Below are 21,805 nucleotides of genomic sequence, written 5' to 3' on the forward strand. Positions count from 1 at the left end.
TAATTAATAACTTTAATTGAGCTATATTGCTTAAGTAGAGAGAATGATACCACAAAAGTAAATTCTAAAAGAAATCACACTACACACCTGATGAAATTTCATAAAGAAACCAAGATTATAAAAATGACTGCAGCAGTTTAAGCTGTCCTCTTAGGTTTCTGCCTAATTCACCCAGAAAAATCATGCCACATTCAGAAAATACAGACAAATATTTATGAGAAGCAAGACATTAAGTATGATTGCTACTCATATTACTCACAACAGTTTATTCTGTGCTCTTAGGTTCTTCTCTAACCACACACTCAGATACCGTGACTCATTCAGGACAAGCAACGTAATTTACATCAGTTTATAAGTCACCCCAGACAATATTTGATGACAGGCCACTTACATCCTTCCTGTTGCTGAATCAGGATGACCATTAGCATTGGGTAGTGATCTGGAGGTTTTGCATTCCCATATATTGCAACTCAGATGAATCTCTAGAATGAAGAATGTTGTCTGTCAATATGTGTATTGGCCATATGTACATCAGGATAGTGTGAGTGGTTCAAGAATGTCAGGGTTATCAGTCACAGCAACCAGCATGGCCCCAAACCTATCATGCAGAATTTTCAGGCCCATTACAAGGGGCCACGTGGTTGATTTTGATAGACATTTTTTCTCATTTCACATACATATAAAAATGCAATGGACCACTAAGGCTAATATTTTTCCTACTGGAGGAGGCTCATGAACTCATGTCACAGATAACAGTCCACAGTTTACTTCCATGAGCTTTCAGCAGTTTTGCACCCATAATGAAATTAGGCAGGTTACCACACCTCCATCTCAGCCTGTGTCTAATGGCATAGCAAAACATTTTGTGAGAATGTTAAGACACAGATGGAAAAAATCTTGACATCCACCCCTATTGATTCTGCACTGAGCTTTTTATCCTCATACTAGGCAACACCACTCCATGATAAAAGCCCAGCAGAAACTTCTGCACAGACTCTGTCATGATACCTTGCTAGATTTTTTGCAGCCTTTATCAGCACAAGAAGAAGAAGAAGCAGAAATGAACACCTTAAGTTTTGATACATTGTGGATTTATTGGTTACGTTTCTTTGAATGATTTTAAACACAACATTGATGCAGTAATCTGAAATACACAGCACAAAATCTACCACACTGTGCTACATTGCTATTCCTCTGGATCCATGATACTTGGAATAAGGGTGACGAGCACACCTTCATTTATGCAGGTTTTAAGCGAATTTTTGCACATGCACAACTAGTGTTACGTAATTACCTTGCAGGCCAAATACATACGGATTTGATAAAAAATGTGCACAGTTTATATTGTGTACAGCTAACCACAACCACTCAGCTACGAGTTTACGTCAATGCCACCAGATGGTAGCACACTGCAGCATACTTTATCCCCAATCGCTTGTCATAAATCCAGCTATATGGTAGCACACTCCTCAGATATTCCTATTCACTCACTGTATAGTAAAATTAGATCAAACACCAGTATATGTTAAAGTTGTACTGACAGAAAAACCTATTTTGTAGGATTCTTAATGAGATAAAATATGATAAGCTTTGGATTTTATCATACCGTAATCGATTTGGGGCAGTAAGAAACATAAAGTACATCATTGTCGATTGCTAGGCTGTAGGAATTACTCATGCATCTGATATCTGTTGATCCTGGGGTGAGTCATGTTTATTTGTGCTGCAGGCCCACATTATTCATATGAACATTCACAAAAAGCTGTCTCACTGGTTTCCGGGATATCCACTTCAATATGAGTTTGAAGACAGTGTGCCTTTGCCCATTACAGTTCTCAACATTTCATCTGTGTTCCAGTCAAGTGACCATGTTGGTAGACAGTACTACTTGAATTTAATCATTTCCACGAATGGCAGATTGTGTTTGGAGTTAGTTGTTTACTGTGCATGAATCGACTTTTGTGTGGAGTGCAAACATGAATTCTGCTAAATCTGTTTTAAGTGCTGACAGGAAAAGTTAGCTGTAAAGGAAATAGAGCCTCCCAGACTAGATCCGTTGTCTGAGAAAGTGACAAAATCAAATAAGTGTGACTACAAGCGAACATTTAACAAAGAAGTTCACAATAAGTATAAGTTGTTGTTTGAGTGCAGTGTAAGAATGCCTCATTTTCATCCCAGAAGTTAACTCGTTAAGTAATACATGTGTTAGGGATATTGTACATTTCTCCAAAAAAGAAAATAAAAAGCACAAAACTCCAACTTACACAAAAATTTGAAAATCAGAATAGCAAAAACTTAAATATTATATCTCTTTTGCCTGAAACTATACTTAATGCAGTACAAAATGACAAAATTCCACAAAAACAGTTCTTTCTTTTTTCAGATGAGTTATTATTGTTATTATATTTATTATTATTATACAGTTGTATAAATATGCCAATAAGCATAACTCTCATAAAGTAGATGGTATTAATTTCACACTCTCATATTTATCTGAATCTAAAAATTTGTGAACACCCAAAATGTATACTCATGAGCTGCCACTGGCACCCACATCTAGTGCCATTCTTTGCCAGCAGTGAAACCAGCTCCAGTCATGCTGTCCAGGGCAGGCTCCAGCTTCAGATCTGCCACACTAGTCTTGCCCACTCCAGGTCCAGATCTGTCACACCAGTCTTGCACTGTGGTGCACCATTATGTACAAGAGAATGAAAGAATGTACTCAGTGTTTCCACACTTGCCACCAACCTCTTTGGTTATTTAAGATATCATGGTGTCCAATACTGGAAGGGCTACAGACTGATTAACATTAATAAACTGTGGTAATCCCATGTTATCACATCAAGATTAGACACAGCAGTTCACCTTGTTATGATTCAACTGACCTGCACCTGCTGGCACGGGCCCAGCTGCCAGCTGATGACACGACCAAACAGCGACAGTGGGATCACTTTGAGATCTGCATGTGCAGGCACTGGAGAGAGCCATCTCATGAAACAGGTTAGCCCAGAGCAGAGGGCTCTCTCTCCCTCATTCTGTTATAGTTCATTCGTATGCTTACTTGACTCCGCTCCCAGGAAATTTGTTTGGACTCACCCCTAGCTAAGTGTATGAACTTTGTATGGAACTTATGATCAGCTTTCTCATTAAAGTGATATGGGCTTTCTATGACTTTCTAAGACTACTTATTTGTACATGTTATTACACAAGTGGCAATGAATTGGTTCATTATTCACATGTTTTTCAATGAAGTTGCAGTGTCAATAGGTGCATCCTTGGAGGTTATTGTACACAGTTAACTATGGCAGCAGCTAGAAAGCCGTAATCAGTTGGAAATGCAGCAGCAGGCACACAGGGCCATGTTTGACAGGTATTCACAGGCCTGTTAAAGAGTCTTCAAAATTTGATGGCCTGTATTCCACCTTTCCCCACCTATAACGAAGCAGCTGGAGACTGAAAATAATGTGAGAAATGATTAGCAACACTTCACAGACTTCAAGATAACAAGTTCTGTCTCTCTTAAAGCTCTCTTTCTGTCATAGATATCTCCTCAAATGTACCACTTATTAGGCAAATTAGCCCCCTACAGGATCCTGTGTCTTTGTCATTTGATTAAATGTGTCATTTACGGACTTCATATTATTGCAAATATATTTAGTTGATTTTTAGGAGAGTTGAATTTTATCAGAGCAGGAAACAACCCCATCAATATTAACAGGTGTGGGCTGCAGCATTGCAAGGCTTACCAGGTCGGGTTGACAGAGGAGATAGAGGAGATCCAAAGAAGAGCGGCGCGTTTCATCACAGGGTTACTTGGTAAGCGTGACAGCGTTACGGAGATGTTTAGCAAACTCAGGTGGCAGACTCTGCAAGAGAGGTGCTCTGCATCGCTGTGTAGCTTGCTGTCCAGGTTTTGAGAGGGTGCGTTTCTGGATGAGGTATTGAATATATTGCTTCCCCCTACTTATACCCCCCGAGGAGATCACGAATATAAAATTAGAGAGATTCGAGGGTGCACGGAGGCTTTCTGGCAGTCATTCTTCCTGCAAAACCATACGCAACTGCAACAGGAAAAGGAGGTAATGACAGTGGCACATAAAGTGCCTTCCGCCACACACCATTGGGTGGCTTACGGAGTATAAATGTAGATGTAGATGAAGTCGAAATTGTCACATCATTACTGCTTAATCTAAGGAATCTTATGCAGACACGTTTATTTGTGAAGCTATCATTAGGCCAGCCCCCAACAAAAAGGCATGCCAATGGCCACTGCAATTTGAAGACCTCTTCTTAGGAGAAGTACTTAGGATTGCTCAACCATTTGAAGTTTCCTGGATCACAGGCCATCAGATTCCTGGGCTGGCATGGCAGCTGTTAACTTAGACAACAGTAGGCACACACATTCCAGCATCCCTTTGCAGGTGAAGTCATGACCATACAGCATGCCAGACCACCGTGCTCCACATAGACATAGACACCGTGGAAAAACCTGTATGAGCCTCTGCTTTCCTGTCCATCCTTTTTTTTTTTGTTGGGCTTCTTGCTATCAATGCCAAAAGAAACAACAAATGGTTTGCAACTGTACATCAACTCCAGCTGTGACTTGAACCACTGAGCTATGGGCATTAATATTGTTAGCTATGTGTGTGACAATCTTGTAACTGTTTCTAACAAATTGTTCATTGATGCATATATCAATGGTATTCCCCTTTGATTAAAAGTGGATACAGGTGCAGCGGCTGAACTCTAGCACTTACCTTTGCCTCAGTTCCCCTTCGTTGTCTGTTCCTTAGCACCATTTTGTCAATTATAACTAGCAACAAATTCTTATCCTTAGGCAGTTTACAGCAGAGTGGGTACAAGGCAAGTGTTCATTGTCATTTCTTTTGGTGGACAGAGACTTTATGGAAAATCTGTTTGGTTTTTACAGCGTTCGGATTCATGGTCACCCATTCACTACATTTAATGTCAGATCCGAGCCCTATGAAGAATTGGATGCGATGGCCTGTGTGAGGAATTTTCCTCCCTTTTTTTTTTTGTCTCGGCCAAGCAAGGCCACAGATTATCTGCCACATATCACCCTCAAACCAAATGCACAGGCTTTTTCTTTTTTTCACGTCCTGCCTGTGCACCTGAAACTTTGTCATCAAGTAAAAGAACTATTAGACAGGCTGACAGTATTGGGGGTGTCATGCAACCCATATCATCCAGACAATGGGTTACATCAGTAATGGTTATTAAGAAAATAATGGGCAAGCTCCACATTTGTAGTGATTTTGGGGAGTGACAGTTAATTTTCAGTCTGTCCAAACTTCACAGAAGCTCTCCTGCAGACATGTCAGGGGTGCTAGTACTGCAAGGTCTGCAAGAGAGCTTCTGTGAAATTTGGAAGCAGGAGACGAGATACTGGCAGAATTGAAGTTGTGAGGATGGGTTGTGGGTTGTGCTTGGGTAGCTCAGATGGTAGAAAACTTGAAAATATCATTCTTGCTACATGTACTTATTTGCATGTGTTACTACAGAAACAACTAAATGTTTGTTATGGAATCCAAAATAAAAGACTTTCTTCAGAGTTGTAAAAAATTCAGTTTTATTCAGTAATAATGGAAGACAGATTTTTAGAATAATCACAAAAAGACAAAAAAAGATATTAGAAAGACACTCTTTAATCTGGCTTCTCAGGGGCAACTGTATAATTTCCATGTTGGTGCCAGGACCATTCTGAGACAAAAATGTTGAAATTCCAAACATCTGGTTGCCCCAGGTGAGATAAATTCACAAAAGAACTAGAAGACCATTTATAAGGAAAGACAGGATATTTGTGATTTTCAACATCATCTTGAGGCACATCATTGCTTTCATCATTACTTTCTGCAGTTATATTTGCATTCATACTGAATGGTGGACCAGCAATGGCATAAACTTGAACAGATGTATTTGGCGCCCAGATGGAAACCTTTGTATCAATCACTCCAAGTGGCAGCTTGGGATCAAGTTGTATGTCACCTCTTGGGGCTATCATTGACTGTTCATCTTCAGATAATAAGGTGTCATTGTAATAATAATTTCTCATCAGATACATTATTGTTGCTACATCTGTTGCTCTCTTCTGATCTTCTTTGAAAGACCTTGCTAGTGACGACTGTTCTAGTGTCTGTTTCATGTCGGCACAATGACTTGCATCACAGATGTCCTGAAAAAGTAAGAACATATTACAAAAAAAGGATTACTACATTGACAGAATCGACAATGATAGCAGTAGCAGTGAGAGAGTAGTGGGATCATATGACCATCAATATTTACTTAGTAGTAAAATTTTGTTTGATGTTATTTCCTGACAGGGAAATGTGCAGTTATGTGCATTGAACTTCATTATTTCTGCTGGATACATGTTTTATTTTATTCACATTGCCCTTCAAGATAATTCCATAAGAAAACAAGAAGTGAAAATATGGTAAACAAGCCAACTTCCTTGTGAAGACAGTGAGAGATACTTCCAAGAGAAAAACATGCTTAACTGAGTTTCCTGATAAGTTTTTGAGTATACTATGATTCCATTTTAGTTTTTTATTTAGCTAGGCCCCAGTTCACTTTCCACACTGTGTATCCTTTAGGGTATGACTATTAATGTGTACTTTTAGTGCTAGCATGTCCGGCCCCAGTAGCTGAGTGGTCAGCGTGATGGAATGTCAATCCTAAGGTCCCAGGTTCGATTCCCGGAAAGGGCGGAGATTTTCTCCGCTCAGGGACTGGGTGTTGTGTTGTCCTAATCACCATCATTTCATCCCCATCGACGCGCAGGTCACCAAAGTGGCGTCAAATCGAAAAACTTGCACCAGGCGAACGGTCTACCCGACAGGAGGCCTTAGCCACACGACATTTCATTAGTGCTAGCATGTTAGTTTTGCTTTTTTGATTTGCATAATATGAGTCTCTGTGAGATTGCAATATATGGTTACTGTATGCTTTAAAATCAGTTGTAAGCCTGCTTGATTGTCATCTGACCTTATCTGGTAAGGTTGAGATTGAAAGTGACACCTAGACTTAACTAATATTCGAAGCGCGCGCGCGCCCGCGCGTGTGTGTGTGTGTGTGTGTGTGTGTGTGTGTGTGTGTGTGTGTGTGTGTGTGTGTGTGTGTGTGTGTGAAATTACCATAATGAAGGTGCACTAGTTTTAAGGTTAGGTACACCATTTGTACACTTGTGTGTGTCCTGTGTGAAATCAATGAGCTGTGGATAAGTGGTTGCCTTCTCTCATTTTTATTCATTATAAAGGACAGTAGGATGTTTTAATATCAAGAAGATAATTTTGTAGCTGTATTTCTGAAAAAAATGCAGAGCATTTTCTGTGCTTCAGTTTTGCTAGAATTGACTAATGATGAGATTATGACAGTTTCAAAAATTGTTTTTTGCAAGTGAGAGAGGAGAAATAAAATGTGATTGAGTTGTGCATGGATACCAAAACTGAAAAAGAAACTGTCCTGCAGTACCTTGCAGGAGTAAGTTATAGAGGAGATTACAACATGTTACGCACAGGAAGCTGTTCATAGAAGCCTTGAACCACTAAATGGAGGTGGTGTATGATGGATTGGATTGATTTGGGGGAAGAGATCAAACAGCATGGTCATTAGTCTCATCGAATTAAGGATGAGGAAGGAAGGGGGCCGTGCCCTGTCAATGGAACCATCCCCGCATTTGCCTGAAGCAGTGTAGGGACATCATGCAAAACTTGAATCAGGGTGGTCAGGTGTGGGATTGAACCGTCATCCTCTTGAATGCGAGTCCAGTGTGTTAACCACTGCACCACCTTGCTCGGTGGTGTATGATGGCAAAGAAGTGTAAAGGGTTTCTTTATAAACCTTTCCATGTTCTCCACATAAGACATCATTGTGCGTGGGCTGCTGCTTAATTTGTGCAAGAGAAAGACAGGGGAATAAAAACTCTTTTGACTCTATTAAAACCAGACACATCAAAACTGTATGCTGTTTAATCAAATTTCCAATTGCATGAGTCCTTTATTTTTTTAAATCCATATACAGTAACTTCAATCTCTTCCTTGTGGTTACCTCCCCTTGGCAGTCTCCTCCCAGAGACCAGAATGGCAGACTAATCTGATATCTTTCACCAAAAGAAAAGATCATCATGATACTTTTTCAATTACAGGCCATATTTCATGTTGGAACACAACAGGTATCTTTAATGCAGTGGTTTTCATTGCGTACTGCATCTTCAGGCCATTGATCATTGCTTATTCTTCCACTTTACAGGCAGTTTCCTACCTGAAGGGCGTGGGTGTACCCTGAATCTCTATACACTCCTCACTCTCTTTTGATGAGGCCATTAGCAGACTGATGGTGACTACTTATAATGAAAGTCATCAGCTACCATTGCTGAGATGTGTTCAACAATTTAAGCAGTGGCTGGGATTGAATGTGGGACACGTTAATTTAAGAAAGAAATTCCTAAGAATGTATGTCAACAGTACAACAGTGTAAGCACCTGAGATGCGATGTTTCAGAAAATACTGACAATATAGTAAATGAGGATGCTGTCTACAAGAGTTGGTGAGTAACACAGTATATGAGAAACACTAACTAGAAAAAAGGTACACGGCAGTTAAACATGGATTAAGATAATGGGGAATTACTTCCACGATGCACAGGACAAATTGTAAAGAAAGACAGAGACTGGAGTAAATCCCACAAATAACTGAGGAATTTTGATGTAAATGCTATAGTCAGATGAAGGAGTTGGCAAGGGATGCTGGAGAGGAAGTAGTGGCAAATAACATAAACACAAAAGATAAGAGCGTTTAATAGACTCCTTACCTGGTGGTAAGGTACACCTCTCAATGAGGCCCAAAACCCTTCAGCAATCAGTTGGTGAGAGACATCTGAAGCCCGAGTGAGACCAGGCAGCTGCTCCACAACACACAGTAGACCATGCAAGTGGTGCTTCTGGTGGCGGCTCTTTTGACTGCCACGACGCCTCCTTGGCACCCTGTTGGATTCACGGGGTGGCTTTCCCACTTTCCCTGTGTCTAGCACAACCCATTGCCTATTGCCTGTGCCACTGTTAGACTCTGCCAAATGGTGGACCCACTGGCGAGCATTTTGTGCCAACCTGTTTGCAGTCATGACTCTTGGACCAGACAGAACCTGAAACAGAGTCACAATCTAAAAAAATAATAAAGAATCATACAAACATTTGCTACAACACATTATATGTAGCATACCTGCACTGTGCCTTGAGCATTGCTCAATAGAACTAAATATACAGAAGCCACTTTTCATTTCAATGTTTGAATTAAAATAATTACTGTCATACAAAAGGAACATCTGTTCATCATATACTAGTGAAGCAGTAACAACAGGACAAAGATTTCTGATGTAAAGTAATGCAGGTTATGTATTTTATATTTTTAGTTTTAAATTGAATGCTGAGAGCAAGGTACTGATACCTGCCTGTTATTTTGATTTTTTATGAAATTAGTGATATGCAGCACTAGCACAGTCTGGTGCCATAAACTTAACCGAGTGGCATAGCAGTTTGGGATGTTGAGACAAGGCTGTGCACATGGATAATGATGCCTATCAGCTACTGTATACAGCTGTGGTGGACCAATTTCTTAAGTCTTCTATACAGAGATGAATCATTACATAACATTAATACTTGTTTCACAGATCATGACTACAACATTTAAAAATCATATGGAGGTGTCAGTTTAACATAAGATTTCTTTTCATGGCATGATTAAAATCTTTTCCTTTTTTTTTTACAATTACTATGCTGTATCTAAAACTTCATGTATTGAGTGGAAGGAGTTGTCATTCAGAAATTCTTTTAGTTTGTTTTTAAGTGCTGATTAGCTCTCTATCAGACATTTAATGCTTAACTGACCAACCAAGGATTTTTGTGGGAACATATTTCACCGCTTTCTGTGCCAAAGTCAGGTTTAACCCTGATTAGTGAAGAACATCCTTTCTTCTAGTGTTGCAGCTATACACTTCGCTATTATTTTTGAATTGAAATGGGTTATTGATAACAAATTTCATAAGTGAATATACGTGTTGTGAGGGCACTGTGAATATCCCTAGTTCCTTAAATAAATGTCTGCAAGATGATCTTGAGTGGGCTCCAGCTATTATTCTGTTTACATACTTTTGTGCAATGAACACTTTTTCTCTTAATGATGAATTACCCCAAAATGGATAACTTCTGATGTTGATCATCTTTGGTTGCTTCATGACACTAGTGTTTACAGAGAGAGGGGGGGAGGGAGAGAGGGGGGGGGAGAAAGAGAGAGTTTGTGTTATCTTTCTGAAATTGCTCTGAAAAGTGACATTTTAAATTCCCATGCACCACACTTAATTGCTGCAGTTTCACCTTAAAAACGACAGGGTGTGCTCCTGTCAAAATAAGAGTAATTGTCAATGATGTCATCCAGCTGCATTCCTATAAGTTATTTGAAAATAATAATTGAAGTTGATGAAATGAATTACATTTGTGCCACAGTCGGGCCTTGACCCCAGGTCTCCATGCTAACTAGGCAGATATGCTAGCTGTTACACTACCACAGCAATATAGCTAATAATTGAATAAGAAGACTGGAATGAGTTTCCAGAATGAATTTTCTGCTCTGTTGCAAACTATGTACCATTTTAAAACTTCCTGTGAGGTTAAGACTCCACTACATGATAAAATTCCTCGATGTGTTAAAACTTCTCAACGGGTTAAAGCTACTTGGTACGTTAAAACTTCTTGTTACGTTGAAACTTCTTGATAGGTTAAAACTTCTCGACAGATTAAAACTTCTTGACAAGTTACAACTTCTCAGCAGGTTAAAACCGTGTGATATAAGGAGGTTTTTTGGAGTTCATTTCCTTTTTCAGAGCCACGTGTCTCTTCTCTGGAAGCTCAAGGACAAAAATGTAAGATTCTAAAAATTGAAACTTTGGCATGACATCTGATTACACTGATTTGTCATATCATTATTTTTTAATCAGCGTCTACTCCTTCACAACCAAAAATTTAAAATAAAATATCGTTTACTTTCTGGAACAACATCACTTATATGAAAGTATATGAACACTGAAGAAAAATATTTTTACTACTTTACCTGCTGTTGTGGTTTAGATTTTCTCCACAGAGCTCTGTTATAGTTGTTGATTGGAATGCTTGCTGTTTTCAGCTGATGATTCTTCCCCTGAGGTGACATACCAGAGATTATATAAAAATCATCCTGAGAATGGATTGAGCCAGGATAAGATGAAAATTCTATCACTTGGCCAGGTACTACATCAGATACTTCATCGGGTGCCTCATGATAATTTAATTCATATCGCTTAAGAAGTCGTAGCATTGATTGGTACCTAAAACACATCAACAGACAAAACTGTCAACTCTTTACAGAGCAAGGTGCTCAGAGCTCTATAATGTTTTAGCTATATGTAAATGTGGTAATGGGTTGAGGTACTGTGACAGTCCAAAACAAAAAATTATTATATTATAACCTAATGCAGCTGAGTCTCTATTCAAGACAGAACTGTGGAGATGGAACAAAGTATATAGAGACACTGCTATAAATCATTGTGTGCACCATTGTATAAATACTGACAAAACATTATTATGTAAAATGGAGAAGGTCTGCAAAAAATTGGAAAAACAGGAAAAAATATTGTGACAGTAATGAAATGCTTCATAAAAAATATAAAAATCAAAGACACCAAACTGAAATAAAGAGGTTATATGCTCAAAAGTGTTTCAAAAAAGAATCAATAATCAAAAGAGAAAGCAAACAGGATACAAGAAAAAAGCAAAAATAAATATTCTGTTTCCTTAACCTGTTATCAAATGCTTACACATGAAGTAGACATAATTTTAAACCTATCACAGCTTAATTGCAATTTATCTTAATAATTTACTAAGTTCAAATTAGTTGTCATGAGCACAAACAGCACTAGCAGTATAGTGGCATATATATATTACATTTCTATGCATTTCTGTATTGACTAAGGAAGTGAATGGAATAAATCTGAATTGCACAGGAGCCAAAGAGAAATGACTGCAGGAGAAATACGAAGAAATTGAAAAAGAAATGGTAGTTGGAAGGAATGATTCAGCATATAGAAAAGTTAAAACAAACTTCAGTGAAATTACATGGTGCATTCACATTTATGTGACCACTGGCTATGTTCAACATCAATGTGCAATAACCACTAACAGACAGCAGGTTATAGCACTAGCAGTGGAGCACATGTAAAGCATGTTGGAGGGTGCTCAAAACAGTGCAGCTGTCATAATGTGGAAATAGAGCAGTTTATCTGACATCCAAAAAGGGGATGATCATTGACTTTCAGGCCAAGAGCGTTAGTATTTCCAAACAAGCAAAGTTTGTAAATTTTTCACGTGCTGCTACGGTTGAATTGTACCATGCGGGGCAAAATGGCCAAATTCAAAACTGGCACCGAGGCAACTGCAGTGCGTGAACTGAAGTGTAGGAAGTAGATGACAGGGCTGAACAACAGCTGTAGAGATGTATACAGGGAAATACACACATCACAAAAATTTTTGCATCATCCCGGATCCTAGAACTCCTGAAGATAGACATTGACTGTGGATATTTTATCACAGACACAGCCCCTTTGACTGTATAGAGATGTCACTCAACCCGCCCAAACATGTAAACAACCATGCATGAGCAGGGCCTATTAGACGGAGGGGGTCTGACAGCCGATCAGTTCCAGTCGTTCCACGAGCAAGGAGGTACATGGCTCGTGTTGTCTGTAGTTCAGCCATACCTAGACAGACAAGACCGCAGTTCGATCACATTCACATTGTTACTTTGTGTTAGGATGGGCTCTCGACAAGGGAAGTGTGAACCAAAGCGATGTTGTTCGGAAATGGAGGAAATACAGAGAGAAAGGAACTGTCGATGACATGCCTTGCTTAGGCCACCAAAGGGCTACTACTGTAGTGGACGACTGCTACCTACGGATTATAGCTCGGAGGAACCCTGGCAGCAATGCCACATGTTGAATTATGCTTTCCGTGTGGCCACAGGACGTGTTACGACTCAAACTGTGCGCAGTAGGCTGCATGATATGCAACTTCACTCCAAACGTCCATGGCAATGACCATCTTTGCAACTAAGACACCATGCAGCATGGTACAAAGGGCCCAACAATGTACCGAATGGGTCACTAAGTATTGGCATCAAGTTCTCTTGACCAATGAGTGTTGCATATGCCTTCAACCAGACAATTGTCGGAGACGTGTTTGGAGGCAACCTCGTCAGGCTGAATGCCTTAGACTCACTGTCCAGCGAGTGCAACACGATGGAGGTTCCCTGATGTTTTGGGGTGGCATTATGTGCGGCCAACGTACACTGCTGGTGGTCATGGAAGGCACTGTATCAGCTGTACAGTACATGAATGCCATCCTCCGACCAATAGTTCAACCATGTTGACAGCATATTGGTGAGGCATTCGTCTTCATGGACGACAATTCGGGCCCCCATCATGCACATCTTGTGAATAACTTCCTTCAGGATAATGCCATCACTTGACTTGAGTGGCATGTTCTCCAGACATGATCTCTATTGATCATGCCTGGGATAGATTGAAAAGGGCTGTTTATGGACGACGTGACCTACCAACCACTCTGAGGGATCTATGGTGAACCGCTGTTGAGAAGTGAGACAATCTGGACCAGCAGTGTCTTGATGAACATGTGGATAGTATGCCTCGATGAATACATGCATGCGTCAATGCAAGAGGATGTGCTACTGGGTATTAGAGGTATCGGTGTGTACAGCAATCTGGACCACCACCTCTGAAGGTCTCGCTGTATGGTGGTACAACATGCAATGTGTGGTTTTCATGAGTAATAAAAAGGCAGGAAATGATGTTTATATTGATCTCTGTTCCAATTTTCTGTACAGGTTCCGGAACTCTCAGAACCAAGGTGATGAAAAAATTTTTTTGGTGTGTGTAGATGTGCAACTGTTGAGCAACCAACTACCAAGAGACTACCAACAGTGTCTTCTCAATGACTATTCAATGAATGTTGCTGTATATGGACCTCCACAGCAGGTGCCTGGTACATGCACCCATGCTGACTGTTATTCATCAGCGATGAAGTCTGGAATACTGCACCTGGATGTCCACTGAGTAGAAACAGGTGGCCTTGTCATGTGAATCACATTTTATGGTCCATTATACAGATGACTGACTGTGTGTACAGCGTGAAACATATAAGAGCAAACACCTTGTAACAATTATCGGAAGGGTGCAGGCCAGAAGGGGGAATTTTGTGGTCTGGGGAATGTTTTTGTAGCATTCCCTGGGTGATCTTGTCATTCTGGGAGGCACAATGGGTCGACACAAGCACACATCTCTCCTTTTGGACCATGTCCGCCCCTAGATGCAGTTTGTTTCTACTCGGCATAATAGTATCTACCAGCAGGATGACACAACATGTCACACAGCTTGTAGACTATGTACATGGTTCAAACAGCACAAGGATGAGCTCACCATGTGATCCTGGCCACCAACCTACCAGATTTAAACCAAGCTAAGAATCTCTGGGATCACCACAACTGGGCTGTTCATGCCATGAATTCTCAGCTGAGAAATCTAGTGCAGCTGGTCATGGCACTAGAATTGGCATGGCTCCACATCCCTGTCAGTACCACCCAGAAACTCACTAACTCTCTCCCTGCACCTCTTGTGCTGCAAAACGTAGTATTCAGGCTTTTGACAGGTGTTCACATCGATGTGACCGGAAAATGTAAAAGCAAAGGCATTAACATTAAGAATGCTATAGGAATTCTACTGTTAAATGCAGAGATGCGAGTGTATGGATGAAAAGAGTACATTGCAGGCCTTTATGGAAGGGATGAACTGTTTGATGATGCGGCAGAACAAAAAACTGGAGTTGATAAGGAAGGCAGAAAGTCTAGTATTACAAAGTTTAACAGAGCATTGGAAGACTTGTGATCAAATAATGTGGGTGGCACAGATAACATTCTTTCAGAATTCATAAAATCACTGGGCGAAATTGGAACCAAACAAATTATTCAAAATGGCCAGCAGAATCTATAAGTCTGAATATGTACCATCAAATTTTCAGAAAAATATGATCCACAAAATCCCATAAGACAGTGAGGACAGATAAGTGTAAAAACTGTTGTACAATCAATTTAACAGATTATGCATCAAAGTTGCTAACAAGAATAATATAGAGAAGACTGGGAAAGAAAATCAATTATCAGTTTGACTTCAGGAAAGGTAATGTCACCAGAGAGACAATTCTGAGATTATTTAGAAAAAATCTGACCCCGTAGGTACAATCATTGTTCTAACCCAGATTGATCAATCAGGACCAGTCAACCTACTTCATCATCAAGCAATGATATCATTTTGATGTATTATCAAGGGGCAAGATGTCAGCAGACTGCTGTTCCAGTCGCTGTAGGCTTTCTTGACCATGAAGCCACCATTTCTCCAACAAATAGCTCCCCAGTTGGCCTCCAACTGAGGAAAAATCTTTGGCATTACGTATCAAACTTGGGTCCTCCACAATGTCATCAACATGCTGACAGAGCTACTGAGATGGACCTACAGATGGAATAGGAAGCAATACATTCTATTCTGAAACATTCAAACTGCTCGCTTGAATCCAATGAGTTCATTTCTACTTTCTGGTGTGCATCTTGTCCTGCCTCATTTGATAGCAATATATTAGCAGTTACTTATTGAAAATGAAGTATCAAAGTTGTGGTATCTGGTATTTTCACTGTGCTTGTCAAATCTGGACTAATTCTTTGTCCCAAAACTGAAAATGTGTTTGATGGGTTCAATTTTCATCTTGGTTGAAGATGTGGCTGACAAACTCAAGACAGTTCTGAAAGAAGATTTCTCTGAGGCTATGAAGAGATTTAAACACAATTGAGCTGAGCAATATATTCTATTCTGAGTACACAAACAGTCAAAACAAATAGGCCTTTGATTTTTAATTTCTTATTGCTTAACTAAGGACACTATTATATACCTGTTTACTGGCAACTCTAGATAATATTAGGAACTGACAAAACATACTGGGACTTGGAATATATATTGTCATAATTTGAGATCAGATTGTAGGCAACATAAAAAGCTCAAAACATGCATGAAAACACACATGAAAGGTGCTCAAAATATGCATGAGAAGTGTCAAAATATGCAAGACCAAATAATAAAAACCATAGTAGTTACTGCACACAATATGTTGGACCTGTGCATATCAATTGTGTGGAAGAGCACCAGTCATTGAAAAACAGGGACATTCAGAAATATGATCTCATGATCTGTATACTTTGTGGTAGATGTTAGACAGGGCTCTTTTTAAGATTAGTCTTTAAGAAATGGCAAAAAGGAGACACACTGTGTTTCAAACATTGTCCCTTCTTTGCTATGTTGTCACTAACAAGCGAATGTGATGTGAGTTAGTCAGAGTGAAACAATTAATGTGCACAGGTCCAACTTCAAGAAGTATCCCAAGCAAAGAGGCATGCACAAGAACTCTGTAATATTTTATTTCAAAAACAACACAAACTCAGGAATTTTTCAAACAACATAAATGTTTAATTAATATTGTTGGACTAAAGTATCATTTACAGACTATTTTACATTTAGCTGCTATTGTAAACATAAATGATCAGCCACTATTCCAAATGTTGGGTAGTAAGATTGTGTCTTTGATAACTCAAAACATTTTTATAAGCAGAAAAGGAACATTCTACATCATCTGAGGAAACTGGGCAGTATTTGAATTTGGGTGCTGTGTTGCCACTTATTGTTTCGGGCAAAAGTTCACCCATCCCATTAACAAAACTATCTATTTGGTACAATGATTCTGAGCCATGTCAGCTCATTCTATCTTCTTACATCTTTGCCTACTGGCATGATCCATCTCTGTCTAGTTGCTGGATCTTGCTTTGGTCATCTGTTAGTTAAGTTTTTGGTTGTTGTTTTTTTTTTTTTTTTTTTTTTTTTTTTTTTTTTTTTTTTTTTTTTTAGTGTGTTGTTGAGCACATGGGCAGGCATTTGGTAGCAGTAAGGGAGGGAGGAGAGAGAGAGAGAGAGAGAGAGAGAGAAAGAGAAAGAGAGAGAGAAGAGCACTAGAGCACTTGTTGTGATGTACAGTGAGCTGTTCATGGAGCTTATGGGCTCACAATTGTCTAAGCGGCCAGTGGTCGCTAGAGTTGTTGGTCGGCAATACTTGGGCCTAATGCCAACACAGCCCGATTCTCAAGTGTTAAATTTACCTTTTGGTACCTCTATTTGAGATTATCTGAGGGCTATATTTGTCATATTTTAAAATTTATTTTGAGTAAAACTTGGCCAATGTCTGCTTATCTTGTCATTTGGATCTGAAATTAATTGTGTTATATGTTCTAGGCCTCCAAGTGTATTATTGATCATTAAGGTTGAAGCTGAGTCTTATTTGTACTGGAAGCTGTTGCTTCCATGATTGATGTAATGACTACAATGTTACCTACGGCCATGGTAAGCAAACACTAGCAGCCCACTGGAACTTGGCTCATTTGCATAATTTAGTTCCATGACTTTGATTAGATTTTGGCCCTTTCAAAAAAATTAATATTTATTCTTCTAAATATAATTACTATTGTAGTTGTTTGGGTGTTAGCCCTCAAGATTTGCCTGTTACCTTTTAAGTCACTTAAGTTAATGGGTTTGAGTAACCTGTGATTTCTTGGTTATTACATTATCTTGTTGTGATATTTTATTGTAAGATTAACCAGTTAAGTCTCTTAGTAATTTGTAATGTAATATTCTTGTTGTAATACAAAAGGTTTGATTGGGTATGGGAACATGCTCACATTGAGCTTCTTGTCTTAGTTTGAGCATTTTCATATGTTCTATGATTATCATGTAGGAATTATATGTCATCTTTTTGCTCTTGGCTTTCTGAGCTGTTTGTACTGTTTGGAGATGCGGCCCCGGGGTGTTATCTGTTACCCACGTGGGGGTAAGTTGTTGGTTTGTATTTTATATATATATATATATATATATATATATATATATATATATATATATATATATATATATATATATATATATATATATAAAACAGAAAGAAACTTCCACATGGGAAAAATATATTAAAAATAAAGATTCCAAGACTTACCAAGCGGGAAAGCGCCGGCAGACAGGCACATGAACAAAACACACAAACACACACACAAAATTACGAGCTTTCGCAACTGGCAGTTGCTTCGTCAGGAAGGAAGGAAGGAGAGGGAAAAATGAAAGGGTGTGGGTTTTAAGGGAGAGGGTAAGGAGTCATTCCAATCCCGGGAGCGGAAAGACTTCCCTTAGGGGAAAAAAAAAAAGGACAGGTGTACACTCGCACACACACACACATATCCATCCGCACATACACAGACACAAGCAGACATATTTAAAGGCAAAGAGTTAAGGGCAGAGATGTCAGTCGAGGCGCCTCGACTGACATCTCTGCCCTTAACTCTTTGCCTTTAAATATGTCTGCTTGTGTCTGTGTATGTGCGGATGGATATGTGTGTGTGTGTGCGAGTGTACACCTGTCCTTTTTTTTTTTCCCCTAAGGGAAGTCTTTCCGCTCCCGGGATTGGAATGACTCCTTACCCTCTCCCTTAAAACCCACACCCTTTCATTTTTCCCTCTCCTTCCTTCCTTCCTGACGAAGCAACTGCCAGTTGCGAAAGCTCGTAATTTTGTGTGTGTGTTTGTGTGTTTTGTTCATGTGCCTGTCTGCCGGCGCTTTCCCGCTTGGTAAGTCTTGGAATCTTTATTTTTAATATATATATATATATATATATATATATATATTTTGATTTAAGCAATATTTGCAAAGGGAATCTTTGAGGATATGGTTTGTAAGTCTGTCAAGAGGAATGTTACTTGCAATGAATGCCTCACTTAGATCCTTGTTAAAGCGATGCTACTTGCTGCTGTCAAAATTTGTTTTTATGGGTCTTTCTTTTGCATTCCTTTAATATAGAAACTTGTCTTGACATACTAGTCTATTTGCAACTTTTTTGCATGAAAAATTTTTCTCACAAACTCCACAATATAAAACATTTCTGCCATGTGTAAATGTTCCAGGATAGTCAGCTATCCACAAAACGAACATTTCTTTTTCCGGGCAGCATGGCGAACTACACATAAACACGTTAAACTCTGTACAAATAGAAAGAAAGAAAAACTGAAACAGTGGATGTGTGACTAACAACTTGTGTAATTTAATTGTTAGTGATGTGTGTGGTTTGACAGGAGGGAATTAAGCAGGGCTGCAGGCAGCAGGTGCATTGGCTTTGTCTGCCTGGTCCTGTTCAGTAATCAGCTGACTAGCCAGTAGTTTCTCAGTTAGCAATCCCACACAGTTGCAGATCACAGTTACTCTGTGAGATATCAAACCAAGATTAAGCTAAATTTTTAAAATATTATAAACATAGAGCAAAAATATGCAGCATCACTAGTTTTTACTTCAAATATGCAATAACCAGTGTAAAGGAGCCAAATATGCAAATATATATGCAACATGCAAATGAATATAATCCAGTCTGTAGTAAATACAAATCATAATTGAAGAATGTTTCCTATGCTGCAAAATAGCTCTTAACAAGACTATTTTATTGGAAGTGTATGACAAAATAATCCATAAAAATAACTCATAAGTTCTTACATTCCTCCAGTATTGTGAGCCATGAAAATTTCTTGAGTATCATGCAAATGTTTCACAAGAATGGATGAGAAATTTGCAGCAGTGAAGAGCCCCAATGAAGGTTCAAGAGTACTGGAGTGTCTCCTTTCCAGATCAATAATGTCAGTTACTGCATTCATCCAACTGTAACACAAAGTTTGGTACTTAATTTCAGTTCTGTGAACTGGAGAGGACAAGCTACAAGAGCATAAAATACCTTTCATTTATATTTCGTGAACTTAATAACACAGAAACTGAAGAAAAAATAATGTGGTTTCATTTCTACTGATATTTAGCAATTATTTCTGTATCTTACATGAAGTCCAAGTGTGGAATATCCAATTCCAGCCTGCTTCTTTCTACTCCTTGCCTCCATCCAACTTCAAGGCCATCTAGTTGCAAGTAGAACAAATGTACCTGAAAATATTGAGTAATAAGCATGTATTCCAGAAACATTAGATAATTAATAGTAGTGTAAGCTAAATTTGATGAACTGTAAATTTACTCATTGAGTTGGACATTTCTTTTACTTGTGATTACTTTAGATACCTCTTGTGAGGACAGACTGTTCCACAAACAGTAGAAATTTCCAATTGCTTTGAAAAGTCATGATTTCAACAAACACTGCAAATAAAATACCATATTACATCCACCACAAACAGAAAAATTTATGATCATGAACATGAAATCTACTGTAAAAGAGAAGTTTTGTACAAGGTTCATCCTTTCTTAACAAGAAGCTGTGACTGACAATCTTCTTTGTATCAATATTATCATGAATCTGTGGTTTTACCTTGTTTCTTTTCCTACTTATCTTTCAGTGAACACACTGTGTATTCCAAGGCAGACACTTCAATAAAAAAAAGAATGGGGTTTCTCACAGTACTAAGAAGCTGTTTATTATTACACTTTTTCCCCTCAAGTTGTGTTCTTACATCACAATTAATTAAACCATTTGGTATGGGCAAAAGACAAGGAGTTTATTATAGATTTAAACTGAGATGCATTGGTTTCTGACACAAAAAGGAGATAGAAAATGAGACAGCTGCTACTAATTTGTGTACATATGAAAAACATTCAATTAGTGGTAGTCACCTTCAGAGTAGAACTCATTTGAGTCGTCTGGTGTCTGCTTTGCTTCATTTCACTGCTCAAAATGGTATTTCATACTTTTTTCTGTGAGGTTCCACAGGAACATCACCATTTTAGTCATCCAGGGCAGTTCAAGAACACATTTGAAATAAATTGTTTACCCAGTGCCACTGGGTTGATCAATTTTAATGGAACTTGTCACAGTACAAGGACACAATTAAAACAGCCAGAACAGAATTGATCTCCAAAGTCCTCATTGGAGCTAGCTGCAGCACCCAGGATCTAGATATTGTGAATGGTCTTCTGTATGGTCATGCAGACTGATCCTTACATTCTGGTTGTGTCATTACATCATCTTCAATGTGATGAGCATCAAAGTCCTCCCAGGCATCCAGGATCTGTAGTGAAAGAGCTACCTTGCTTCTTCCATCCTGCAGATCAGGTGTTTCATTTAATCATCTTGGGTCTCATCTGAAGAAATGGGAACAGTGTATTCCATACCATTTTGGCCTTACAATCATAGAGCAGAAAGAACAGTGTGAAGCCTGCATGCAGTGTCTTGCTTTGCTGTGTTGTATGCAAATGTCACAACAGGCAGTATAGTATCCCAATCTTTCTCTTTGAGACCAGCATACATCAAGAGCATATCTGCCAACATTTTAGGCAGTTGTCATCCTGTGGGAGATGTCGCAACGTGAATGTGAGGCACATAGTAGCTGAGGTAGTCGGTGCAGACTACTATCCATCAGTTCCCATTTGTGGACTTTGGGAAACTCTCCAAGAGGTCAACACCATTTCAGTGGAATAGCGTTGTTGCATTTGGGGGGGGGGGGCTAATATTAATATATGATGTCCCCGAGGTAGTTGCAATAATACATTATTCTGTCATTGGCATTCATTACAGTGGCTGACTTAGTGTCTAATAGATCAGTAAAGATGTGGCCATTGATACCTCTTCTGATT

At 39.0% G+C, this 21,805-nt stretch overlaps 1 protein-coding gene across 2 annotated transcripts in view; it reads right to left on the reverse strand.

The window, feature by feature from the left end:
- Positions 1-5,562: 5,562 nt before the first annotated feature.
- Positions 5,563-21,805, reverse strand: part of LOC126336788 (putative phospholipase B-like lamina ancestor) — a 125,737-nt gene continuing 109,494 nt past the window's right edge. For both annotated transcript variants that reach the window (XM_050000822.1, XM_050000813.1), the window contains 5 exons: positions 20,067-20,167; positions 19,733-19,894; positions 11,121-11,373; positions 8,830-9,159; positions 5,563-6,193 (listed from right to left, as the gene is read on the reverse strand). In XM_050000822.1, the coding sequence (XP_049856779.1) occupies positions 5,666-6,193; positions 8,830-9,159; positions 11,121-11,373; positions 19,733-19,894; positions 20,067-20,167 (1,374 nt within the window). In that variant the 3' untranslated portion in view covers positions 5,563-5,665. The remainder of the gene's footprint in view (positions 6,194-8,829; positions 9,160-11,120; positions 11,374-19,732; positions 19,895-20,066; positions 20,168-21,805) is intronic.

Source organism: Schistocerca gregaria, chromosome 1 (assembly GCF_023897955.1).
Source record: "Schistocerca gregaria isolate iqSchGreg1 chromosome 1, iqSchGreg1.2, whole genome shotgun sequence".
Classification (NCBI taxonomy): Eukaryota; Metazoa; Arthropoda; class Insecta; order Orthoptera; family Acrididae; genus Schistocerca; species Schistocerca gregaria.